This window comes from Aotus nancymaae, unplaced genomic scaffold (assembly GCF_030222135.1).
Source record: "Aotus nancymaae isolate 86718 unplaced genomic scaffold, 86718_ANA_hifiasm-v0.15.2.pri h1tg000057l, whole genome shotgun sequence".
Lineage (NCBI taxonomy): Eukaryota > Metazoa > Chordata > Mammalia > Primates > Aotidae > Aotus > Aotus nancymaae.
The window spans coordinates 27,563,847-27,590,729 of record NW_026988471.1 but is presented as its reverse complement, the minus strand read 5'-3'; the positions used below and the strand labels follow the sequence as shown (position 1 = coordinate 27,590,729).

Sequence of the window (26,883 nt, the reverse complement as noted above, 5' to 3'; positions counted from 1 at the left end):
GGCCCCGCCACATTGTTAAGCTGGCCAAAGCTGGAACCTTTCACTACAGAATCTCACGGGTCAAGGGGCCTTGGAAATATTCACAGCCAAGCCAAGCCTCTTCTGCAGGTCCTGTCCACAGCCACCCACTCCCCATGAATTCTGTGTCTACTTCTCCTCTAACCCCATGAGATCTACTCTTTTCACTTTGTTTCCTATGGGGAAGAGGCTCAAATTCCATTCTTGATTGATCTAGTAACATTAATTGCCTAGTTTTTCCAATCTAGAAGCTTTAATGGCTCAAAAATTGCTTTTCTCAGATCAGTCTACTACACGAACACTTTCCAGGAGATGTTAACAGGTGTTATGAGTGAAGAAAAAGTTCTGGAATTAAGGAAAACATTGGATTAAACAGATAAAACTTAAACAGATTTCTGCATTGCAGGGTTTATTAGAGCCTTTAATATGCTAATGTGCTCATGAATTCCCCAGAGGAAGGCTACAATGTTTCCCCGTCAAATACAAAGAATTTTCCCTTCTTCAGGAACATGTCTGGAGTTAATGTTCCATGGAACACTTAAGACACAATATGTATTCTACCAAGTGTCAAACTGTCTTTCAGACCCTGACCGGGAACTTCCATCTTTTTTTTTGAGATGAAGTTTTGCTCTTGTTGCCCGGGCTGGAGGGCAATGGCACCATCTTGGCTCACTGCAACCTCCACCTCCCGGGTTCAAGCGATTCTCCTGCTTCAGCCTCCCAAGTAGCTGGGATTACAGGCACGTGCCACCATGCCCGACTAATTTTTTGTATTTTTAGGAGAGATGGGGTTTCACTATGTTGACCAGTGTGGTCTTGAACTCCTGACCTCAGATGATCCACCCACCTTGGCCTCCCAAAGTACTGGGATTACAGGCATGAGCCACCGTGCCCAGCGAGCTTCCATCTTTAACACACATGCATTTGGGGGCAGCTATTTGAAACATTTAGGACAAATGAAGTGTTTAAAGGGACAGCAGCCATTGAACCTGAGGCCTTAGAACTAGAAAATTGAGACATTAGGCTGTAATGGACTTCACTTGTAGGAAGAAACAGAGCAATGGCTGAATTTTCCCATCTTTACAGAGAGAAACTTTTAGTAGAGGATATTGCCTGTTCACATCTGAATCCCAGGAGCCCGGCTGGTCAATCTGTTTGTAAAGTTGGGCTCATCGCCTCACTTCCCCAGGTTGCCCCACCTGGTGCATGTCACATATCTGTCACCCGCAATGTGGTTTGTCTACTTTATTTTCGATTTTCCCGTGCTATGGTGTGAGGTCACTGCCTTCTCTACCTGTGGCCAAGTGCCGCTGCCATGATCTCATGCTCTTTCTTGACTGTAACAAGCTCTGCTCTCTCTCCTCTGGTTTTTCTTTTTCCTGTAGCCTCATCAGAAGCAGAGTGCTGAGTCTGTGAGCCTCTGATTTGTCCATGGCAGCCTGTTAGGACCAGGTACCTGGCCAAGGACTTGTGGAAACGCAGGGACCTTGGCACAGGAAGACACTGACCTCTGTTCTTGAGGGGTTGATATCCTCACGCTAAGGACACCCTAGGTCCTTGCTGTGGGTGCTACAGGCTGAGTGATTGCACCTTCCTCCCTCCCTGGAAACCCATTCTCTCTGGGACTCTGCTCAGGTCTGGCCAGAGAAGCGTCACGGTTCTGATCACGCCCTCCCTGCTCCCTGTCACTTCCCCGAGAAGCAAATTCATTCAAAAGAAAAAGTGCGCACGCGCCGCGACACTGTGCTGCACAACGCGGTCTCTCGGCCCCTCTGCACGCGGGAAGGTGGCAGAGCCGGCTACCAAGTCCGTGCTGTTTGTGGGTCTGGGTAACATTTGTCGATCACCCATTGCAGAAGCAGTTTTTAGGAAACTTGTAACTGATCAAAATATCTCAGAGAATTGGAGGGTAGACAGCGCGGCGACTTCCGGGTATGAGGGCGGGAACCCCCCTGACTACCAAGGGCAGAGCTGCACGAAGCGGCATGGCATTCTCATGAACCACGTTGCCCGGAAGATTACCAAAGAAGACTTTGCCATATTTGATTATATACTATGTATGGATGAGAGCCATCTGAGAGATTTGAATAAAAAAAGTAATAGAGTTAAAACCTACAGAGCTAGGGGAAAAAAAAAAAAACCTGCAGAGCTAAAATTGAACTACTTGGGAGCTATGATCCACAAATACAACTTACTATTGAAGATCCCTATTATGGGAATGACTCTGACTTTGAGGCGGTGTGCCAGCAGTGTATCAGGTGCTGCAGCGCGTTCTTGGGGAAGGCCCACTGAGGCACGTTCCCACCCTGCTGCGGCCAGCCTGACCAGACCCCACCCTGAGGGCCTGCATTTCTCATTGTGTAATAACGTTCCAGAGCCCAGAGCCCCAGCTCTTTGTTCAGTTGACTTACTGTTTCTTACCTTAAAAAATAATTGTAGATGGAAATCAGTTGTGTTTGGCAGAAGAATAAATAAAAATCTTTGATTCAGACAGTTAAAAGAAAAAAAAGAAAAGGGAGGCGGCAGCAAAGGTGTTCTCCTGGCTCCACCGCTCATTAGCACGCTGCCCCCTCGTGGCCAGCTTCATTCTAGTTGTTTTCCCAGGTAAATTCTGAGCTACTGGCCGCTTACTTTGAGAATGAGAACTTTATTAGGAAAGAAAGAAATTTGAGAATACCCACTTGCAACCGCTCGCCTGGCACACCCTGACCTTCTCCACTTGTGTGTTCGGGATGCCCTTTCTCACCCTTTCCTCTTGTCTATTTGCTAATCTTTCAAGACCTGGCTGATTCTGACTGTGTCTTGGTTACGCCCTCTTGAAGTGTGCATTGGGTTTCACAGGTTTTCTATGCAGATGTGTACATGTACGTAAAGGCAGCCATGTGACTACAAGACAACATGAATAAACACATAAGACAGTAAACAGAGACATGAGAACACCACATGTACACGTATACATGCAAGCAGGCAGGTGAAGATTCAGGGATTTGGTGCTTTTCTGGTGCATTTCATGTTGGATTTGCTGACTCAGGAGTCTGATAAGAACCCTGGTTTACTACTTTCTCTGTACAATAAAAAAAAAAAAAGATTATCAACAGTAAAACATCCTCCCCACTCACCCAATATTCACATTTTGCAGAAATATATAGGTTTTTCTTTCTGAAAGCCCCTTCCAGACCAAGTCTCTGACCTCTGGGATTCACATATTTACAGGAGACAAAGCCACATCCAATCTCTGTTGTGGGAGGAGCCCTGAGAGAGGTCAAAGGTTACCATTACCTGTATGATAGTCCCCGATACTGTGTGGTGACATCAGGGAGGTCGTCTGCTTTGGAGCCAATTCCGTTGCCAGCCTTTGAAAACATACCAGAGTCCACAGGAAATTAGAGAGTCAGAGAACAGGGAGGCCATGACCGTGCAGGGCTTCCAAAGACGACTTCCCTATGCACTCACGCGGTGGGAGCAGACACCGGACCAGTAGCCCCCGCTCTAAGTCTCCATCCTCCTCCCTGGCCGTGTGCCTTCCCCAACTCTCAGCTGCCTCCTCACCAAGCTGAGGACAGGCCCTGCTCATCTCACAGGGGGCGTTTTGGGGACCAAATTGGATTACAGTGGTAAAAACCTCTTTGAAAACTCTCAAGTGCTTTACAAACGTGAGAGAGCGTTAATAATATCGTTCCCAGCATTATGCCACTAGGTTCTTTAACAGCATGATGAGAGAGCTCATTGACTTAAGCGACTGCGGTGATTTCTCCTAAGCCTCACATTTCTCCTCGTTCCCTCTGGGGCATCCTGTAAGGTATTCTCAAGGCCTTAGATGTGCTGCTGGAAATGATGATTGGGGACAGTAAAATAGCCCCTTTTCTTGGAAGTTAGGAGCAGAGCTTTATCCACAACTAAGGAGTCCTTGCTGCCTTCCGTGCAGATGCAAAGAGGAAGCAGATGTGAGGTCTCAGCTGATTATAAAGCATAATCCAAAGGAAAAAGAGCACCTACACAGGGAGGTTTAGGAGAATCTTGAGTCAAAATCACATAGTTTTACATACATTAAAAAAGTGTTATTGGGTATTCAAAACCTCTGCCCTCTGAGACAATTCAGTTCAGTCCTGAAAAAGATTTCCTCTGCACAACTGTCTGAGAAGGGGGCCACGAATCAAGGCATTGGCATGCTCTTGGATTGACAAAGCCAGGTAGAGGGGCAAAATAAGAGATAAGAGGAGAGGCATGCTGGCCCTTAAGAGGACTGGGACCTAGGGCTGGCCTAGGTATCCCCAAACCACCCAGGGCCCAAGAGTCCTTACGGTCAGAGAATCCCCCAGAGCAGCCACAACTTGGATGTCCGCAGGTCTCAGGGCATGCACTGCAAAGAAGCGGACACACTCAGGGCTGCAGGAAGGAAACTGCAGTTCAGTCTAGTGCCTCTGGCTTCAGGCAAGATCTGAAATGCAATCTGCACGTGCACTGGGCCATGCAGGGCTGGGTGTGCACAGTACCACGGAGGAGGAAGTTATATGAGGGCAATTTTCCCTTAAGACACAACCAATTCTGGACCTACAGGGAAAGAGAGGTGCAGACAGGGAGAAGAAGAGGAAAAGGGGAGAAAGGGAGAAGGAGAGGGGAAAGGGAAAAGGAAGGAGGGAAGGAAGCAGGGAAAGGCGGGAGGGAGGGGAGTCATGGGAGATGCCAGCCATGGCCTGAGTGCACAACTGGACGGGCATCAAACCATGTAAGACGAGGTGCAGGACTTGATGTGCAGCCTTTTCAGCAGTGGGGTCTGAATTTTCCACCAAGAGTCTGAATAATCATGTTGGGCCTTTCCCTGCCCCCAGATCTCTTCCGAAGAGCCTAGGGAGTCTTCCAGGCCCTACCGTAGGCTGCAGTGATTGCAGAGCCAGCTTCCTCTGGGGACTTGGGCCCACCTCTGGGCTGAGCCACCCAAGGGTGTGCTCACAGGGCTCCTCTGCCTGTGCTCCCTCTAAGAGGCTGAAGCAGGTAGGCAGGAGACATCTTCTGGCCCTAGGTGCCTTGGTGCCTGCTAAGCATGGTGTCACCACCAGCTAGAGTGGCAAAAAACAGGGACTCATCCCAGGTAACCACCCAGACAGGTGGCAAGCACTGGCCGTCACTGTGCCATGGAGTGAGTGTGAAAAGTCAGGTGAGAAGACTCACAGACACAGAAGCCCCTGTGGAGGGACCTGGGTCCTGCTTGCCATAGGGGGCTTACCTGAGGTAGGGGGTGAGGCAGAAGGGGCTCTGTCCCTGCATGGCAGCCAGCTCCCATGACCCTAAGGGCACAGAACGAATACCAGAATCTCAGGGTTGAAAGGGACTAGAAAAACTGGCTATCAGATGTATCCCAAGAGCTTTGAAAAATACAGATGCCTGGCTGGGCGTGATGGTTCAAGCCTGTAATTCCAGCACTTTGGGAGGCCGAGGCAGGTGGATCACCTGAGGTCGGGAGTTTGAGACCAGCCTGACCAACATGGAGAAAGCCCATCTCTACTAAAAATACAAAAATTAGCCAGGTGTGGTGGCACATGCTTGCAATCCCAGCTACCTGAAGACTGAAGTAGGAGAATCGCTTGAACCCAGGAGGCGGAGGTTGTGGTGAGCCGAGATTGCACCATTGCGCTCCAGCCTGGGCAACAAGAGTGAAACTCTATCTCAAAAAAAAAAAAAGAAAGAAAGAGAAGAAAAATACAGATTCCTGATTCCTGGGTCCTACTCCTGGAGGTTGGGGGGCTCAAACAGGCTTTTGAAGAAGCCTCCCTAGGTAATCTTGCGTATCAGCCAGGTCAAGGTCCACTCATCTAGTTTAGACCCCTTCACCATCCAGTGCAAGACTCAGGGCAGAAACAAACGACCCCACCGCACACCAGCCCCTGCTTCTGCACCAGCTTTACGAGGAAGAGGGTTTCTCTTCACTTATGTTTCGGTAAAGCTGTGACTGGGTTGGCTGGATGCCTTCCAGCTGCTATCCACGGCATTTACCCTACCCGCTACTCCATCTGAAGGTCAGGCGGGTGGCCTTTATGGCCATCTGGAACTCTTGCCCGCTTTTCCACCCTGCCCTGTTGGGCCTGTCCCAGCCCAGGGGTTGCCCATTGCATTGCCCGGTGAGCCAAGAGGAGGCAAGATGCAGGTACCTGCATGCTGTTCTTGTAGGTCTTCAGAAACGGCTGGACCTGTGGGAGAGCGGGTATGCAACAGCAGCAAACTCTGCTTGCTTCTCTGCTTGCCAGCACTCAATAAGTGTCAGCCTGGCATAAACAGCTGCAGCCTCCCTGTCCTGTATCCCAAGCCTGGCCTCTCTCTGCCAGGGTGACTCCCTCCCGGGATGTAGTGGGGCCTTCACTGCAACCTGAACCCAGCGCAAATAATGAGCATAAATTCATGCTTCCGGGAATGTGCTTGCCTTCCTCCACCTCCTGCATGGCTGGCTGAGAATGGCTATGCGGCCTCTCTTTTTCTACCCTGCCCTCTTCCAACCATGCTCCTCTTTCTGCTGGAAAAATCCCTTGTCTCTGCTCCCCGGGCTCCCTTGCCACTCCACGCGTACCCCAGCCTGCAGTGGCCAGGGCTCCTTCCTGCCCAGGCAAGAAAAGTCAGATGATCTTGGTCCCGTCTCACATAAGCCCTTTACAGTGGTTCCCAGTGTCAGCCTAGGAGCCCTCTGGGTAGACAGAGGAATTCTTGGGGGCAGCCGCTGCAGAGCTCCAAGAAAGTCTTTCTGAGAACTTGTGAGTAAACATGTAGGGCTTGTTCTGCTTTTCCTTCCCTAGCTCCAGCTTCCAGTTTACACCCCCCATCCCCCACCACCAACTAGATAGCCTTCTAGGTCTCCGGTTCCTCGCTCTGCTCCTCTGCCATAGAGGCAGGGGCTATACGAAGACAAGGAATCCTTCTGCCCCATCTGCCTGTGAAGTTCTCCGCTGCCCCCAGCTTTCAGAATGACAGGCAGATGTGGCTGCCATGCTCATCTCGCCTGCCCCAAAGAGTTGTCTCCAGCCCAGACGTGTGTGAGTGCTCCCGGCCATGCAGAGATCAAGTGGTCGTCCCTCTCAGTACAACCAGATGGGGCATTTGGGGCAGTTAACCCTGGAGTATAAAGTGGAGTGGGCGGGCAGGCAGAGCCGGGGATGAGGGTGAGGGCCTGGGATGAAATGAACCAAGAAGCCCGATGGGAGCCGGAGCCTGGAAGGACGCGCTTTCCACTCTACCTGGTTCGGACATGTGATATTGATCTGGTTTTCAAAGTTATGACGTGTCGTCTTCTGGCCAACAGGTTCCAGCTAAACCAAGAAGCAGGGAGATGGGGAGTGAGGAAGGGGTGGCCAGATGGAAAGCTCAGGACACAGGTCAGGGGTGCGGGAGGCAGGGAAGGATGAAGGAGATGGGGTTTATTTATCATTGCTGTGCACAGAATCACAAGGCCTGCATGATGGGCCTCCTAGGTCCTCCAAAGGCTTTTGAGTCTTTTTCTTACCAGAGGGAGGATGTATTTTCCTCACAGCCACCTTACCATGTTGTTCCAGAGGGCACTGCCTGCACGGGAGTGAGACTTGCTGCTGAAGTGGAAACAGTCAGGAGCGAAGAAAGAGTTGTCAGGCAATCCCTCCTGCTCACCGGGCAGAAAAAGAGAGGTCGTTATAGACACGCTGGATTATATAAATGACACTCAGAAAGAGCCACACACCCTCTGTGGATTCTGTTTATCCATGATGCTTGCTTTCTTTACCGAGGTCTTTGGCATGTCCACGTTTTCAAAGAACGGTTGCACAACCACTGTAAAATCTTCCCTTGTGTCGTATCGGCCGCTCTCAATCAGTTGGTGGGTCCCCTCCTGCAGGAGGAAAAGGGGACAGAGGTCAGGCGGTCCCCTGTGCATCTGCTCAGTCCTTGATCAATCTCTTTCCCCAACACAGAACTAAACAGAATCTGACTGTTGAGTGAAATCAACCTGGAGCAAAATTGCAACTGAGATTTTACATTTTAGATCATTTACATTTTAGATCAGCCTTTATCTTAACCCCTGGCCCCAAACTCTGCTGCAATTGCATCTATTTGAACTAGGCCATGAAAAAGGATAGATAAGAAAGTCTATCAGCCTGACTTTTTTTTTTTCTGAGATGGAGTTTTGCTCTTGTTGCCCAGGCTAGAATGCAATGGCGCGATCTTGGCTCACTGCAACTTCTACCTCCCAGGTTCAAGCGATTCTCCTGCCTCAGTCTCCTGAACAGCTGGGATTTCAGGCGTGTGCCACCACGCCCAGCTAATTTTGTATTTTTAGTAGAGACGGGGTTTCTCCATGTTAGTCAGGCTGGTATTAAACTCCCGACCTCAGATGATCTGCCCGCCTCGGCCTCCCAAAGTGCTGGGATTACAGGCGTGAGCCACCGCACCCAGCCAGCTTGACTTCTTTTAAAGCTATTTTGACTAAAGATTTGAGGGGTGGTTTTTAGTTAAATGGCATTTTGAATAATCCAAACAATTTATTTCTGTCCTAGGTGCATCAAAATTGAATGTATATTTATATTGCCTGTGCAGGGTGTGTGCGTGCTTGAGGCTCTCAGATCTGAGATCTGTGTAACCCTCACAGCTTCTGCTTGGGGTCACTTCTAGGAAAACCTGTTACCCCAGTTCTGGCTCCCACTGTAGGCTGACTCAGCCATTCCACTGCTCACCAGGGTTTCTGCCACCTGGGGCCATTACTCTGGCTGGAGAGGGGAGTCAGGCTTACATACCTGGGAACATTAATGGGGTCACTTCAGAAAATACCACACACTGTCTTTTCCCAGGGTCAACTCCCAGGCCAGGAATGTCTCGAGTCTGACCTCCCAAGCCAGTGTCTGCCTTGAGTAAGGCATGAGGGAAGGAGAGAGCGTAGTCTCTCAGAAGGGAAGGAAGTGAGGTACTGCGAACCAGCAGTGTGACTTCCAGCACGGTGCTTCCCTTTTCTCTGTTTCCCCTTTAGTAAATGGAGGATGTTGGGTGAGTCCTGGGCCATCTCTTACATCCCTTCCAGTGCTACCAGTTACTTTGGGGATAGCCAGATGGGCTCACAGTGGAACCACACGCCTTTTGGCAATGGAAAGAAATAGTGTGTAGAGTCCCTGGCACGTGGCAAGTGGTAAGTAACTGACTGTGGTTATTGATAGGAATGATCATCTCCAGGGAGAATTACGAGAGCCGTAGCTTTTGTGGGAAGTAGGGTGTGAGATGATTCTCAGAGAGGGCGTAATGGCCACATGTGGCTAGCATGCGGGATCTCCAAAACACTAGATTAGGCAGGGCCTCAGTGGTGGGCAGGATCCGCCGTAGGAACCACTGGCCTGTCTGCAGAGGCTGGGAGGGTGATGTCGGTGAATCTTTCTCCTCCGTTTTGGCTGCTCAGCATCTGAACCCACTTCCAAGTTTGAAGACCCCACTGCACAGGGAGCAGCCTGCCTCCCACTGTGGAGGCTGAAAAAGACAATGGCTGCTTTCCCAACCGTGCCTGCAGCCAGGGCGTGGGCACGTGACTGAGGCTTCACCAATCATTGCCTGTGTCAGGGATGGCAAAGAACCCGTTCTGCTGAAGGTGGCAGCTGCATCCAGTTCCTAGAAATGGCAGTGACATTGGAGTCTGTGATGTCTTCCCTGGACCAGGTCTGTGGCCTGATTTTGATTCTTTTTTTTTTTGGGGGGGCGGGGGACAAAGTCTTACTATGTTGCCCAGGCTGGAATGCAATGGTGCAATCTTAGCTCACTGCAACCTCTGCTTTCTGGGCTCAAGTGATCCTCCTACCTCAGCCTCCTAAGTGGCTGAGACTACAGGTGTGTGCTACCATGCTTGGCTAATTTTTGTATATTTTGCAGGGTTTCACTAGTTGGCCAGGCTGGTCTTGAACTCCTAACCTCAAGTGATCCATCTGCCTCAATCTCCCAAAGTGCTGGGATTATAGGCATGAGCCACCACACCCAGCCCTGATTTTGATTCTTATGGGTTGGCCCCTAAAATTTTATCATTCCATGATTCCTGATAGCTTAGCTCCTGACCCTGGCTCTCTAGCTCTGCCAGAGAGTCTGTGTAAATATTAAATCTGCTTAAATTAGCTGGAAACTCCATGAACTTTAGTTGCATGCACCAAATAACCCCAATTGAAACAGGATTGCTCTCACAGCCATAACCTCAGCTGCCTTCCCTGTTCTGGTGTGGGCAGGGGACTTCCTCCCCAGTCACAGGTGCCTGCTCACAGCAGAAAGAAGTACAGCTGGGCACAGTGGCTCATGCCTGAAATTCCAGCACTTTGGGAGGCTGAGGTGGGTGGATTGCTTGTGTGCAGGAGTCCAAAACCAGCCTGGGCAATATAGCAAAACCCTGTATCTACTAAAAATACAAAAAGTAGCTGGGCGTGGTGGCACACACCTGTACCCAGCTACTTGGGGGACTGAGGCTGGAGGATAGCTTGAGCCTTGGAGGTCAAGGCTGCAGTGAGCCAAGATTGTGCCACTGCACTCCAGTCTGGGTGACAAAGTGAGACCCTATCTCATCATAAATAAATAAAATAAAGGAAGTCCAGCTGGGGAGTCATCCTGGGTGCTAGGTGGTGGTCACAGAGGATAATAAATACAGGTTCATTTCCCTGCACCCTGATACACCTGGCAGGTATAGCTGTCCCTAAAAGGGTCTGCAGGGAAGTGGTGCTGCCCCCATGGAGTCCATGGACTCCTTGAAGGATGGATCTACTCTGGCAGCTGTTTGCAGCCTAGTCTGGAAGAAAGGCCTACTGTTGTCCTCTTCGAATGACTGGACAATTTTTTTGTGGCGGGGGGAAACTCATGATCATTAAGGGAGTCTGTTTTTACGGTCAAAGATGTGGCAGAGAAAGGGCTAAAATGAACCACCCACAAGATGGAGATCATCTCCTGACTTCCTTTCTCCTTGTGCTCCCCGAGAACATCTGCTCTATTGGAGGAGATGGCAGAGGGAATGCACCTCATCTCACTGAACCCTGGAGACCCTCCAGGGAGGGAGGTGTTTCAGTATCCATTTCCCACCCAGGAGCTGGAAGCTCAGAGAAGTTTCACTGCCCATGTGTCTAATGCTCCACAACCAGTGAGCAGAGTCGCGGTTTGGACCCGGATAGATCCACTCTGAAACTTCTTCCCATGATCTATGTTCATCTGTGAACAAGTGGAAACATTCGTTTCATGTAAAGACTGGGAACTGAGATTCAGTGGCACGTTCAGGCACTTGGCTCTGTGGTGCAAGTCAAGCAAACCAAATTGCAGCCTTGCTGTGTCTCAGGGCGTTTTAAAATCAGCAAACTAGTCCATGGTCATCACCCATACAGGGTCAAAATTACCTAAGCATTGACTTGTTCTCTAGACAGAGCAATCAAATCACACAGCAGTTCTGGGAAGTCTTAGAACCCCTTCCCCACTTACCTGAAACTTCTTGTTGAATTCGATGAGCATGGCAAGTTCTGTTGAGTCATCATCAAACTTCAGGACACAGGGACACAGAGACCTGTGGATCAAACCAAAGAGAAACCCTCACCCATCAAGATCACCATCCTGAATCAGTGATGTAGAAATGTTGGTTTGAGACTCAATATATTTCTTTTAACTTGGAGTTCAGAGAACTGTGCTAATGAGGAGTCTGGCTGTCTGGCCTGCTGACCATACTAAATGAAGCTAAAGAAAATTTCCAGGCCAGGTGCGGTGGCTCACATCTGTAATCCCAGCACTTTGGGAGGCCAAGGAGGGCAGATCACTTTGAGGTCAGGAGTTCGAGACTAGGCTGGCTGACATGGCGAAACCCTGTCTCTATGAAAAATATGAAAAAGTTAGCCAGGTGTGGTGGTGCATGCCTGTGGTCCTAGCTACTCGGGAAGCCGAGGCATGAGAATCGCTTGAACCTGGGAGGTGGAGGTTGCAGTGAGCTGAGATTGCACCACTACACTCCAGCCTGGGTGACAGAGCGAGACTCTCTCAAGAAAAAAAGAAAAGAAAAAAAGAAAAAAAATTTTCCTAGACCTGGATTTGCTCTTGAAAATGAAATAGACTTCTTCTGATATCTGTAGGAGTGACTTATGGAGCCGAGTTACCTTGTGGCTGTCTGAGGACAGTGCTGTCTGGATGAGGCATACTACCTTCTACAGAATATTAGTGACAACAATAATTGCTAAGATACACTGATTTGAATTTGTCTTAGCAATTCTTGAATAATTAACGTGACTACTGTACCAAGCACTGCAATAACTACTTTACGGGTATTAACCTGTTTAGTCCTCGCAGCCATTCTAGAAGTGGTATTCTCATTATCCGTGTTTCAGAGATGAGAAACCGAGGCTCAGAGGGGTTGAGTAACTTTCTCAAGGTCACATGGATGCCGAGTGTGGAAGCCAGGACTTGAACTCAAGTCTGTCTGGCTCTGAACCTGAGCTCTGAACCTCTATCTTAACTCTCTATATCAAACTGCTTCCATCCAGTCTGCAGCTCTGACCTGGCCAGCTATCTGGCACTTCTAGGCTCTTCGTCCAGGGGGATGTGGTGATAACAGCAGGGATGGCTCCACGTAGACTCAGCACTGCAGAGGAAAGTACAGCCACCCGATGGAACAGTGGAGAGGCGGGGAGTGCAGAGCACTGCAGAGGTGGCAGGACAAGGTGACCTGAGTCTATCCAACCTTGACATTCAGTGACTTGGCCACCTTGGATCTGTGAATGGACCTGGCAAATGCCTATACTGAACCTTTAGTTTGAATGGACTAAAAAACCCTGCCGGGATGGGTAGCAAGAGGCTTTCTGATAAGCTGCTCTGAAATGGAGTGAAGACACGATCCCCTGTGTGGCCCAGTGACTGGAGAAAGTGGGAGCCAGGGGATGAGTCAGCAGTTGGAAATAGCATGCCTGACACCAGCAGCATTCATAAGCACGTGTCACCCGGCAGCCATCCTGCCTGCTCACAGCACCGTGACGCCTTCTCCAGGGGACCTGTGCAGTTTGGGTGCCCCAGGTGAGGCGTGGCATGGATCTACAGAGGAGCAGCCAAGACACCCCTTGACTTCCAAGAGTGAGTCTGGCCCTTGTGAATTATTCAGTCATTCGGCAAACAGCAGCTGAGCCCCTGCACCGCGCTAGCAGTGACTCAGACTCAGTTCACAGGCTGTGGGAGGGAGGCACATGAATAATTACCATGTGATGTGCTCAGGTCTGGGGTAGGGACCTGTATACAGTGACAGAACTCGTGGGGGCAGGGCAGGGGAGCACAGCCTCAGTGACCTGGCTAACAGTCCAGAGGAGAACTTGTAGGAAGGAAGGCTGCGGGAAACGTTCATGCTTCACTTAGAAGAACGTCTAATTCCTGAGGGTCCTGGAGATGTGTCATACAGGCTGGGTCTCCCTTATCTGAAATGCTTTTAGCCAGAAGCATTTCAGATTTCAGATTTTTTTGCATTTTGGAATATTTGCATTACCCTATGACTATCATTTTCAGCCACATCTACGACACAGAGAATGAGCAAAACTACAGTGAGTAATGCACGCAGGTCTTGGCCCCACGTGAGCCATCATGGGGACCCTGTTGTTGGAGCATCCAGCCTGCACATGTGCCACTTTGCTACCCTCTGTGGGCATGATTGAGCTGCAGGATCTGGGCATGCACAGGAAAGACGGTGATCACAGCTGAAGGGGGCTTTTTGGGGATGCTGAATAAACTGCGTGCTGTGTACCTGTGTTTTGACTGCCACCTGTCACATGAGGTCAGGTGTGGAATTTTCCCCTTGTGATTTCACATCAGTACTTTAAGAGTTTTGGATTTGGGGTTGGGCGTGGTGGCTCATGCCTGTAATCCCAGCACTTTGGAAGACCAAGGAGGGTGGATCACCTGAGGTTTCACCTTGTTGACCAGCCTGAGCCAACATGGTGAAACCTCGTCTCCATTAAAAATATAAAAATTATTTGGGCATGGTGGTGCGCCTGTAATCCCAGCTGCTCAGGAGGCTGAAGTGGGAGAATTGCTTGAACCTGGGAGGCGGAGGCTACAGTGAGCTGAGATTGCGCCATTGCCCTCCAGCCTGGTGACAGAGCGAGACTCCATCTCAAAAAAAAAAAAATTTGGATTTTGGAGCATTTCAGATTTCAGATTTTCGGATGAGGGATGCTCAGCCTGTACTAGAGGGGGAAGCCAGCTCTGTCTGACTCTGGAGGCTGAGGGGTGAAGATGTCCTCTCAGGACCAGGGCTCTCTACTCTCTGGGGAGGACTCTGTCCTCTGGACTCTGCTGATTCTGGTCTGACCTCTTTCTCTGGCAAGTGACAGTAGCCGTATATCTGTGACTGCCTTACACGGAACACCCGTAACAACCAAAGGCGCCCCTGTCCTCGAGACGGGCCTCTAGGAGGGACAGGGCAGCTGTGGACACACTTGGAAGTAGGTCCCAGCAGTGGCCTGGGTGCTCCTCGGGCCTCAGCCACACAGCTTGGCTCCATTCCTGGTGTTTTGCTCTTTCCTTTGGAGGCCTGGAGGGTGCCTTGTGGCAGCCATGGCAACAGAGGAGGGGCGCAAGGGTAGTTCCCCATGCCACCCCGAGGTAGGCTGAGGCCTACACCAGGGTTGAAAAATCCTGGGATATCCTCCCCTTAGGCCTTTCTAGGTTAGAAGATGGGATGGCCACAGTCCTTTCACACTTCTGCCCTTGGGTTTTCTAGGGAACTTGCTAAGGGTGCCACTGCCCTTTTGGGAATGGGGGAGAAGTGTCTGTCTGACCTGAGGATCAACCTTGGGCAGTAGACTTTTTTCTCCTGGTACAGCTCCCTCAGGCTGACAATCTCAAGCGCCGTCACCAGGTTCACAAATGCCCGAGGAACCTGAGAAAAGGCAAAATCGGTCACCAAGAGGATGAGGCTGGGCAGCTCCAGGCTCTCACCTGGGTGTGGGGCCTGCTCTTCCTGCTCAAGTTTCAGATCTAGGGACTTCCATCTACCCCCATCCACTTCCCCCACCCCTCCCTGCTCCCCATCTAGGCATTTGAGCTGAGATCCACAACCAAGGTGACCTGCAGGTCTCCCCAGGACGCAGGATGCCAGAGCTTCCCCCAGGCTAGGCCTGAGGTCTAAGATGCAGCCTCCGTACCTCGGCATGGAGGATATCCAGGGCCTTCCCAATGTTGTCTGTGAAGTTCTGGGGAGAATAGCGGACCTGCAGGAAGAGGAAGTATCCCTTGAACACCATTTGTCACCCAATCTCTCTAGGAACAGGGCTACTTTCTCCCTTGGGTCCCCTTCTTTCTTTCTTTCCTTTTCTTTTTTTTTATTTTTTGAGACAGAGTCTCACTCTGTCTGCTGGGATGTAGTGCAGTGGTGTGATCAAGGCTTACTGCAACCTCCGGCTCCTGGGCTCAAGCAATCCTCCCACCTCAGCCTCCCAAGTAGCTGGGACCATGGGCACGTGCCACCATGCCTGGCTTATTTTTGTTTTGGTGGAGATGGGGTTTTGCCATGTTGCCCAGGCTAGTCCTGGGCTCAAGTAATCCACCCACCTTGGCCTCCCAAAGTGCTGGGATTACAGATGTGAACCACCGCACCCAGCCAGAGTCCCCTTCTTACTGTATTTCAGTCACAGCAGGCAATATTGAAATACAGTGTTTGTCTCTGGGGCCCCAGCCTGGACACCAGCCCCGCGATCCTCAGATTTGTCATGGCTGTGGCCCTCAGGGAAATGCCTTTTGTTGTTGTTGCATGGAGCTCTGGGTCTACTTCACATCCACTAGCTTTGGAGCCAGAGCAGTGCATCTCTGGGCCCCTCTAACACGGGGATGTCAGATCAGATGAGCTCTAAGATCTCCGGCAACTTGAGCAGCCTCTGTCCTACGGCCTGATCTCTTCTTCCTGGAGCCTTGGTGTCTGGGGGCTTGCCTACACAAATCGAGGCAATAATGGAGGGGAAGAGGGTCTCGTGAAACACCCGCCACACCAAGCCTAGATACATTTTACCTGTTTCTTCTGACCTTGATATCTGTGGTTTTAAAGCTTTTTCAGCAGTGGAACTCTTCCTCTGATTGAAATCTAACCAAGAGCCCTGCTGTATGGAACATATCAAAGCCGTGTCACTTAAGGTGAGCAGGGGAGGGGCCCAGGGTGCCACCTCCCCACGGGCCACCAGCAGCCCCAAGGCTCCCCTCTGGGCCCTTCAGATCACAGCTTGAAAACTCCTGACTCCTGGTGACTGGGATGCCAGGAAAGTGGGTTGTGAGGGGTCTGGGGGATGGGGCATCCCTCCAGGTCGGTGATCACAGGCTACAGCAAGATAGCCTAAACCTCACTCTGCTGGTCTCCTTTCTACCTACAAACCTACTCATCTTTAAGCCCCAGTTGGAAAGTCTCCTGCTCTATGTAAATCTAACAACCCCCTTCCCCATGCACCAGGCTCCCACAGCAACTTTGCTTTTTTTTTTTTTTTTTTTTTTTTTTGACAGAGTCTTCCTTTGTCACCCAGGCTGGAGAGCAATGGCATGATCTTGGCTCACTGCAACATCCTCAATGAACATAGTTCAAGTGATTCTTCCATCTCAGACTCCTAAGTAGCTGGGATTACAGGCACCTGCCCATCATGCCTGGTTAATTTTTCTATTTTTGTAGAAATGGAGTTTCACCATGTTGGCCAGGCTGGTCTTGAACTCCTGAACTCAGGTGATCCGCCCGCCTTGGACTCCCAAAGTGCTGGAATTACAGGTGTGAGCCACCGCGCCCGGCCAGTTTTGCTCTTGTACATCCCTACAACCACATCCTGAAGTCTTCCTTGTGCTGTGATGAAGTGCCTGTGTCTCTCTCCGCTGGCAGTGCGAGTTCCTGAGGACGGGGCCTGTGTTTCCTTCACCACTGCTTCGCTCCTAGTACATTCCTGGCGTAGGCATGGGTGGGAGGCTAGTGGGTACGGCCTGTCGGGTTTCTGTCAGCTCAGAAACAGTTTCCATGAAGACATGAAGCACCCACGGAGCAGTAGCCTTGATCTTGGGTTTCCCACCAGCCCAGAATGACTTGGCTCTGAAGCTTGCCCAAATGCCTGCAGGCAATCGCCTCTCCCATACAAGCGACAGCACAGAGGTGGGGAGGGCAAGGCCACCAAAGACTGGAGAAAGGAACTAACCTGTGACTCTGTGAACACAGGCAAGATTTTTCTAGGTCATTGGGTGTTATCTTGGCTTCTAGAATGATATGATCAGGCTCCCTTGATAGGAAACTGAATCAGGATCAATCTTGTAACCAATCCTGCCTGTCCAGCTGAATTGCTCCCTGGAGGTGAATGCTTTCTCAGTCTCAGGGTTCATCCCAGGCTGGATCCAAGATGTGAGCCTGAGTCCCAAGTGAGCTGCACCACTCCTGGGTGGAGCCAGTGACTGGGCTGTGAAAATCCTTCTCTGGGGGTGAGTCTTGAGTAAGGGTCCTGGAGACTTACCGGATCATTGCAGAAACCACAGAGGTCATTGCCGCCTATAAACAGGGTTATTATCTTCCAGTCTTCCTGAAAGTGTATCCTCTGAAATGAATAGGAAACACACAAGTAAGCACCTTGTCCCAGAGTCAAGTCAAGCTAAACACAGAGTGCCTGACACTAGAAGACATGGGTCCTCACACACCCGAGTGTCGCGTGGGCTTCCATATTCTCCATTCTTTGGTTCTGGGGTCCTGAGATCATAGGTGCTAATGGTTCGTTTATTTTAGGTGGAATTACTGAACTCTGTCCACACACAGAAACACACAGGTCACAGTTTCCATGTGTGCTGGTGGAGTGGATACAGATGCCCTCTGAGCTCTGTTCCTCCATCTCCAGCACAGCAAGGAAGTGGGGAGGGGATAAGGAAGCTGCTCCTGGCCATGGGAAAGGAATGTGTCTTCCAAAATCTTCTAGAAATCCTGGATTCTAATTTTGCCTTAAGGGAGAAGGGACCACCTTTCATAAAGAGAGAGCTCTCCAAATCTGGAGTACTCACACTGGTGACTGGTTCTGCCCATGAATTAGTCAAGCCGGATGCTGGGTAGAGAGCAAGGTGGCAGCTCTAAGCACATGCTCTGAAAAGATTTTGCCACCTCTGGGATCTGTCTCCTCCAAGGGGGACCTGGAGAAGTATGTGAAGTCACAGGGCTGTGTGGAGGGGTGCAGCCACATACAGTCCATAAACCATGGCCCCAGGGCAGCCGTGGCCCTCACAGTCTCTTATATTGCCCCAGGCTTACATAGCTTTGCTTCTGTGATCTACACTTCCAAAACAGGGTGGAAGGAGAAAGGTGGGAACAAGATCCAGAAAAGTTTGATATTAAGGGTAGAAATACCCTGAAAACTTCTGATAATAAGCTTCGGTATACATTAAATTTTACATAACTCATCCTAATCTTCCTTTTTAAATTATTTTGCCCACCTGGAAACTGCTATAAAAAGCCTCTGAATTGAGACCCTTGCTTTCATTTAAGGGAGAACCTCATATTCGTCTTTCAGAGCGCAGCTCAAACGTCTCCTCTACTTTTATTTTTTGGCACTGCCCCTTGCAGAGCAGGGCTCTCTTATGGGCCATGTGCCCAGAATAACAGCCAAACATCTCCTTCTCAAGCCTTCCCTGACTCTCCTAAGCAGAGGGGCCTGTCCCTTCTGCACCTGACCCCGTCTTATCCAGAGCCCTTTTGATGGAGCACAGGCCAACTGTTTCCTAATTTGAGGACAGGACTGTGCTGATTCTTTTATATATCTCCAGCCCCAGCCTGAGGCCTGACTCACAAGAGATGCATAATTTCAACAGCTAACTGACTGAACAAATGAATAGGAATCCCCCTTCCAGAGGAGCAGCGTTTCAGGCTTCAGATGTGTCTGCTAGAAACCCAAGCTGGGCTCCCCACCACCCCTCAATCCACAGCTGATTTCTGTATCCATGGATTTTTCCTGCCTACTTCCCCTCCCAAGGAGTCCCACCTGGAGCCCCCTGAGACCCACCGTGTCATTCTTCATCAGGTCCACCAGCCTCCTGGCCTGGACAGGTAAATCCCTGCAGGGACACACCAGAGGAAGCGCTGTGAGGAGCGGGGACTGGCAGGGGCACTTAGCAGAGAGAACAACAATCTAATGTATGGGAGGAAGACCCAGTGTGGGCCTCCTGCAGGAAAATGGACTGAAGGCCATGTCACAGAGCTCCTTCCCCATTCAGGCTCCACTGTGGGATGGCGGTGGGATGGTGGCTGTGCTTGGGAAGGCCAGAGCACTGCACATAGGAGGGGGTAACTCTCAGTGTGACTATTTTCCTTTTTTTCTTCTTCCTGAGAGGGACTCTCGCTCTGTCGCCCAGGTTGAAGTGCAGTGGTGTGATCTCTGCTAACTGCAACCTCCACTTCCCGAGTCCAAGAGATTCTCCTGCCTCAGTCTCCTGAGTAGCTGAGATTACTGGCATGTGCCACCGTGCCGAGCTAATTTTTGTATTTTTAGTAGAGATGGGGTTTCGCCATGTTGGCCAGGCTGTGCTCAAACTCCTGACCTCATGATCCACCTGCTTTGACCTCCTGAAGTGCTGGTATTACAGGCGTGAGCCACTGTGCCTGGCCCGTGTGACGATTTTCTGATCGGCATATTTGACGGTTTACTTTTCTTTTCCTTCCAAGCCAGGCTTCTTCAGGGCACATGGAAGGTTTGCCTGTGAGTATTTCACATCTTGCACATGTCACGGCACCTCCCATTTTGGCAGGTCCAATGGCCTAAGCCCTCGTACACTTAAGATAACATAGTCTAGTCAGACGCATCTGGGTTGGACACTTAGGCACCTCTTGGTAACTGTGTGAAAGTGACTTAAATTCTTAGTTCAAAAAGACTGCAAAATGGAGACAAACTCACTGATCCCAGAGGGTCATTGGGAGCAGCAGATGAGATGGGCAAAGCCGCCCCAGGGAATAGGAGCCACTGCTGGTGCCAGAGCGCCAGGGTTTGAATCCTGGCTCTGAAAAAGACAGTTGTGGAACTGACTAGCTCTGAGACCTTGGCTGATGACTGGATCCCACAAATTCTCAGTTCTTCTCTTTGGAAAATGGGGATGGTAGCACACTTTCTTCATAGAGTTGTTGGGGAAATTAAATGAGGTGCCATATAAAGAACTCACAGCAGTGCTTGGCACGTGGTATGCAACCACTGAATTATTTCTGCCATCATTACCATCATCATCATTGATAAAGTCCCTGGCACAGGGCTCAGCAGGAAACATTAGTGGTCAGCCTCTTCCCCTCTTATCTGTTAGCCCAACTGGCCTGATGTGAGTCACGGTACACTAGGTATTCGATCACCTGGGTGGGGACTTTAGGTAAGTCATATAACCTTTTTGAGCCTTGATTTCCTCGTTTGTAAATCTGAAGTTATCAGAGCAGCTGCTCTGTCTATGGAACAGAGTTTGGGGATGATTACTCAACCCCTCCGAAGCTCAATTTTTTTTTTTTTTTTGAGACTGAGTCTCACTCTATCACCCACGCCGGAGTGCGATGGCATGATCTTGGCTCACTGCAACCTTCGCCTCCTGGGCTCAACTGATTCTCGTGCCTCAGCCTCCCGAGTAGCTGGGATTACAGGCATCCGCCACCACGCCAGCTAATTTTTGTATTTTTAGTAGAGACTGGGTTTTGCCATGTTGGCCAGGCTGATCTCGAACTCCTGACTTCAAGTAATCCACCCACCTTGGCCTCCCAAAGTGCTGGGATTACAGGTGTGAGCCACTGCGCCCTGCCGAAGCTCAATTTTATCATCAGTAAAACATGGGAGTCACCCTCTGCTCTGCTCCTCTCATGTTTCTTGTGCAGAACACAGGTGCCTTGTAAATGGTGCACTGATGTATCTGCATGAGGGCCATTGTCAGACCTGGAATGAAGCCTGCAGGGCACAAGGCCAGACTATGTGGTCAAGTTGATGCATCTGTTCAGGCCATGTGGCCTCTTTGTGCTATAGTTTCTTCAATTCTAATACAGGAATAATCCCCAACTTTTCCCTGCCACCCAGGATGTGCTTGGATTACTTGCATGGAAGAGCCCCGAGGCCTCTGGCAGTGCAAGGACAGAAACCCAGGGCCATGTGAATCACACTCACTTTGGTTACTTTTATGCTCTTGCCTCGAAGGTTTCATTCTTGGATGCCTCCCTGACCTAATCATACTTACCACTGTCTTCCCTCTCATATTACCAGCCCACGTATGCTTGGAAAAAGCAAGATTACGGTACTATTAAAGTAAGCCAAGAAATTAACGTAGTAAATCTGTAGCCTTTTAACTCTATCCCCATCAGAAGGAAAAGAAAGTCCCAGAGTTCATCATAAGACCTATTGGGATTTGTGTTAGCCGTCACTTTGGATACTGTGCCCCCTTCCCCACTGGCGATGAATGAGAAAGCTCCTTACGTGGCTCACGGTCTCAGGATGGTGCTGAAAGCTGGAAGGATATCAGGAAATCCAGGAACGAAACCACATGAGCTGAGGCTACATGGTAGTGTGATGTTTGTGATTAAAAATAGGATTTAGAAAAAAACAAATAATCCCATCGAAAAGTGGGCAAAGGACATGCATGGTCAATTCTCAAAAGAAGATATACAAACAGCCAACAAACATGAAGCAGTGCTCAACATAACCAGTTATCAGGGAAATGCAAATTAAAACCACAATGAGATGCCACTTTACTCCTGCAAGAATGGCCATAATTAAAACGTCAAAAAATAATAGATGTTGGCCTGGATATGGTGAGGTCAGGAGTTCAAGACCAGCCTGGCCAACATGGTGAAACCTCATCTCTACCAAAAAATAAAAAAAATAAAAAAAAAATTGCCTGGCATGGTGGTATGTGCCTGTGATCCCAGCTACTTGGGAGGCTGAGGTGGGAGAATCGCTTGAACCTGGGAGGCAGAGGTTGCAGTGAGCTGAGATCGTGCCACTGTACTCCAGCCTGGGCAACAGAGCAAGACCTTGTCTCAAAACAAAACACAAAACAAAACAAGAATGATATAATGGACTCTGGGGACTAAGAGAGGAAGGGCAGGGGGAAGATGAGGGATTAAAGATTATATATTGGGTAGGTTGTACTCTGCTCAGGTGATAGGTACACCAAAAATCTCAGAAATTACCACTGAAGAACTTACTCATGTAACCAAAAACTACCTGTACCCCAAAAAGTGTTGAAATAAAAATTATAAATACAAATAGTATAAAAAAGAAAGGGTCTTCCCATTTATTTTTCCTTGATTAGGTATAGCATTCACTTGCTCTCTGAGCAGGCAGCAAACCCCAAGAAACACTCAAGGCTTTGGAGTGCAGTGGAGGGATGGGACCTAGGAAAGCTGACCTGCCAGCTCTTGAGGACCGACCTGGCTGTGCCCAGGGACCACGACCGTGATGGCTGTGCCCACTGATGTTTCCCCCAGGTGGGCCTGCCACTTTACTGCATGACTGCCAGAATCATCATTCTGACCAACGTGTGTCATGTGTCCACTATTTACAGCTCACCAGAACGTTCATATCTAATACAGCATTTGAGCTTCACAACTGCCCTGTGGGAGAAGTTCCTAACCAGCCCCACTTCTTAGAGTCTGAGGCTTAGAGAGGCCAGGGAGGACACCGCGTTCGCACCCAGGCTTCCCCTCCCAGGGCTGGTGCTCTTCCTGGACACAGGAAGGATACAGAGTCTAGAGCCTGAAAGGCACAGCTGAGGAAGTGAGGGAGAGCAGGACTCTGAAACAGCAGTGACATAGCAGTGACAACTGGGATGCAGTGAGCCCAGTTATGACCCATGTCTTACGTGAGATTTACAGACAGGCAAAGTAATCTGCTCAGAGCATATGCCTGGCACCACAGTCCACTGTGACTAGTTTCTGGGGGTAGGTGTTAGGGTAGGCTTGTAGATTTCTGGGACACCTCCAAGAGAGCCATAAACTCAGTTTAGGCCACGCCCACCCCTGGTCCCCAGAGGACCTGTGCTGTTCACTGCCACGGTCACCCCTACTCACTCAGCTCGGTCTCCTGCCACAGCCTGGTTGAAGAAGGCATTGGAACTGGTTTCCTTCCCAGTGCCAGTAGAGAAGCCCTTCAGGGATGGGTTGAATTCCCGGAAGATGTCTGCAAACACAAGGAAAAGACATGCTTAGTGACTACTGCAAAGCAATCTTCAAGTTCCTTTGATAAGCAGCGGTGGGTGTTGGGGAGCAGAGTCCCCACTCCACAGCCCCTACTCTTACCCAACCTTCACTCAGCATGGGAAGAAAGTGTGCAGCTGCCTTAACCACAGGCAGCACATGACAGGTGTCTCATCAATTACTGTTGAAGAAATGTGAGTCTGGGTTACATGCTTTCCTCATGTATTTTTGTTTTTTCTAAATATATAGTAGCTTTATTGAGATATAATTCACTTACCATAAAAATTCACCAATTTAAAGTATACCGTTCGATAACTTTTAGTATATTCACACAGCTGTACAGTCATCACTATATAATCAACTTTAGAACATTTTCATCACCCTAGAAAGAAACCCAGTACCCACTGGCAGTCACTCCCCATTCCCTCCAACCTCCTGGCAATCACAGATCTATGCTGTCTCTGTAGTCTTGCTTATTCAGGCCATTTCATATGAATGAAACCATATACTCCAATATACCTTTTGTGACTGGCCTCTTTCACTTAGCATACTGTTTTCAGCATTCACCCATGTTGTAGCATGCATCGTACTGCATTCCTTCTTACTGTTGAATAATATTCCATTGCATGAATATACCACATTTTATTTATTCATTCTTCAGTTGATGGGGCTGAACAGAGTTTAACCTTTTGAGGAACTGCCAGAACTTTTCCCAAAGCAGCGGCACCATTTTTCATTCCCACCAGCAGTTTATGAGGGCGTCAATTTTTCCACATTCTCACCAACACTTATTATTACCGTTTTTTTATTATAGCCAAGCTAGTGGATGTAAATTGGTAACCATTTTGGTTTTGATTTGCACTGATGGCTACTGATGTTGAGTATTTTTTATGTGCTTGCTAGCCATTTGTATATCTTCTGTGGAGAAATGCTTATTCAGATACCTTGCCCATTTTTTATTGGGTTGTCTTTTTATTATTGAGTTGTAAGTTCTTTATAATTTCTAGATACAAGTTTCTTATTAGATATAGGATTGGCAAGTATTTTTTTCCACTCTTTGGGTCGTCTTTACTTTCCTTGATATATGATTTGATATCCTTTGAAGCACAAACTATCAATTTTTTTTCTTTCACCACTTGTGCTCTTAGTGTATATCTAAGAAGACTTTGTTTAGCTCAAGATCATAAATATTTGCTCTTACATTTTCTTCTTAATAGTTTTAGCTCTTACATTTAGTGAATTTTTGTATAACTTGTGAGGTAGGAGCCCAACCTCATTTTTTTGCATGTAACTACCTAGTTGTCTCAGCACAATTTTTTGGCATCCTTGCTGAAAATGAGTTAACCATGAACATGAGAGTTTAATTTCTCTCAATCTTAGGTTGATATGTCTATCCTTAAGCTAGTACCATATATCTTGATTACTATAGCTTTATAATAGTAAGTTTTGAAATTAGGAAGTATGAATCCTCCGAATTTGTCCTTTTTACAGATGTCTTGGGATATTCTGAGTCTCTTAAATTTCCACATGAATTTTAGGGTCAGTTTGCAAATTTCTGCAAAGGAGCTAGCTGGAGTTTTGATAGGGATCACATTGAATCTGTAGATTGATTTGGGGAGTATTACCATTTTAAGAATATTAAATCTTCCAATCCATGAACATCAAATGTTTTCCTATTTATTTAGGTCTTTAATTTCTTTCAGCAATGTTTTGTGATCTTAAGAGTAAAACAGATGCTTTTATTGGTTAAATTTATTCCTAAGTATTTTATTATTTTTGATACTATTGTAAATGGAATTGTTCATTTCATTTTAGGATTTTAGCAATGCTAACTGCTAGTATAAAGAATGATAATTGACTTTTATACATTGCTTTGTACCTTGTAATCACTGAACTCATTTATTAGCGCTAATTTTTTTAGTGGATTTCTTGGGATAGTCTCTGTATGATATCATGTCATCTTTAAATAGAAGTGGTTTATTTCTTTATTTCCAATCATGATACTTGTTCTTTCATTTTCTTGCCTAACTGCCATGGCCAGTATGATGTTGAACGAAAGTGGCAAGAGCATGCATGCATCCTTGTCGTATTCCTGAAACCAGAGAGACGGGGGCAGCATTCCATCTTTCACTGTTGCCTATGATGTCAGCTGTGGGCTTTTAGAAGATACCCTTTATCAGAGTGAGGAATTTTCCTTCTATTCCTAATTTGTTGAGTGTTTTTTAAATTTTTGTTTGTTTGTTTGTTTGTTTGAGACAGAGTCTTACTCTGTTGCCCAGGCTGGTGTGAAGTGGCACAATCTCGGCTCACTGCAACTGCTGGCTCCCAAGCTCAAGAGATTCTCGTGCCTCAGCCTCCCAAGTAGCTGAGACTACAGGCACCCACCACCACACCCAGCTAATTTTTGTGTTTTTAGTGGAGACAGGGTTTCACCATGTTGGCCAGGCTAGTCTCAAACTTCTGACCTCAAGTGATCTGCCCGCCTAGGCCTCACAAAGTGCTGGGATTACAGGCGTGAGCCACTGCGCCCAACCTTTGTTGAGTGTTTCTATTGTGAAGTGGTGTTAGATGTTTGTTGAATACCTTTTCTGATCCATTGAGATGATCATGATATGTGGTTTTTGTCTTTTATCCTATTGACATAGAATATTACATTAATTGATTTTGAGGTTTAAAACGAACCATGTATTCCTGGGCTAATTCCACTTAGTCATGAGGTATAATTGTTTTATATTATTGGATTTTGTTTGCTAGTATTTTGCATAGGATTTCTGGGTCTACATTCATAATATTACTGGTCATAGTTTTCTTCCCTTGTGATGACTTTGTCTTATTTTGCTATCAGGGTAAAACTCACAGAATGAGTTGTGAAGTATTCCTTCCTCTTCTGTTTTTGAGAGGAGTTTGTGAAGAACTGGTAATTGATACCAATGTTTGATAGAATTCACCCAGTGAAGCCAGAAAAAGTCTTTGCTTTTTTTGGTTGGAAGTTTTAAAATTATTAATTCAATCTCTGCTTGTTATAAATCTATTCAGATTTTCTACTTTTAATTGAGTCCATTTCAGTAGTTTGTGCCTTTTAAGGAATTTGTCCTTTTCATCTAAGTTATCTGATTTATTGGCATACAATTGTTCATACTATTCTCTTATAATGCTTTTTATTTCCGTATGGTTGGAAGTATCCCCTCTTTCATTCTTGATTTTGAGCCCTCCTCCCTTTTGCCAGTCTAGTTAAATTTTTGTCAGTTTTGTTGAACTTTGCAATCTCATGCATTCTAATTGCCTTTACTCAACTGGATCCACACTTTTCACTTTTTCATCCTTCCAACTTGACTGAGCCCTCCTGAGAGCAGGGTCTATATACACCCCAGGGCCTCATAAAATGCTCAATAAATGTTTATGGACTGAATTAGAAATAAAACAAAGTTCACACAAGCTTGGAGAATTGTTCAAAGTCACGTAGCTGCTGAGGATGGCTGGTTTCTTAGCTCCAACACGGGACGCTTGCCCCCCGTCTCACAGTCCACTAGGATGTGAGAAAGAAACTGGCTGGGTAGCAGCCAGGACTTAAGGGCTCCATGGCATCCAGCAGAGTGCTTCTAGAACCCAGCACTGCTGCAGGTTTACCAACACAGACGGACTGGACTCATTCCTTCAGGCTTTGGGGACATGATGCTAATAGATGGAAACTGCTTCGATTTCTACTCAACAGAAGAACTGTGAAATCACCCGAGCGATTTGAAAGTGGA

The 26,883-nt window shown here is 48.2% G+C and overlaps 1 protein-coding gene and 1 pseudogene across 1 annotated transcript in view; one reads left to right on the top strand and one right to left on the bottom strand.

The window, feature by feature from the left end:
* PLB1 (phospholipase B1) overlaps positions 1-26,883 on the bottom strand; it is a 152,044-nt gene that overhangs the window by 49,684 nt on the left and 75,477 nt on the right. The window contains exons 21-33 of the mRNA XM_064363962.1: positions 23,009-23,117; positions 18,987-19,038; positions 17,460-17,540; positions 15,138-15,203; positions 14,772-14,872; positions 11,449-11,530; positions 7,757-7,861; positions 7,541-7,636; positions 7,239-7,310; positions 6,165-6,203; positions 5,243-5,303; positions 4,320-4,378; positions 3,298-3,371 (exon numbers count right to left, since the gene is read on the bottom strand). Coding sequence (XP_064220032.1) covers positions 3,298-3,371; positions 4,320-4,378; positions 5,243-5,303; positions 6,165-6,203; positions 7,239-7,310; positions 7,541-7,636; positions 7,757-7,861; positions 11,449-11,530; positions 14,772-14,872; positions 15,138-15,203; positions 17,460-17,540; positions 18,987-19,038; positions 23,009-23,117 — 997 coding nt within the window. The remainder of the gene's footprint in view (positions 1-3,297; positions 3,372-4,319; positions 4,379-5,242; positions 5,304-6,164; positions 6,204-7,238; positions 7,311-7,540; positions 7,637-7,756; positions 7,862-11,448; positions 11,531-14,771; positions 14,873-15,137; positions 15,204-17,459; positions 17,541-18,986; positions 19,039-23,008; positions 23,118-26,883) is intronic.
* LOC105733073 (low molecular weight phosphotyrosine protein phosphatase-like) lies at positions 1,248-2,310 on the top strand (annotated as a pseudogene).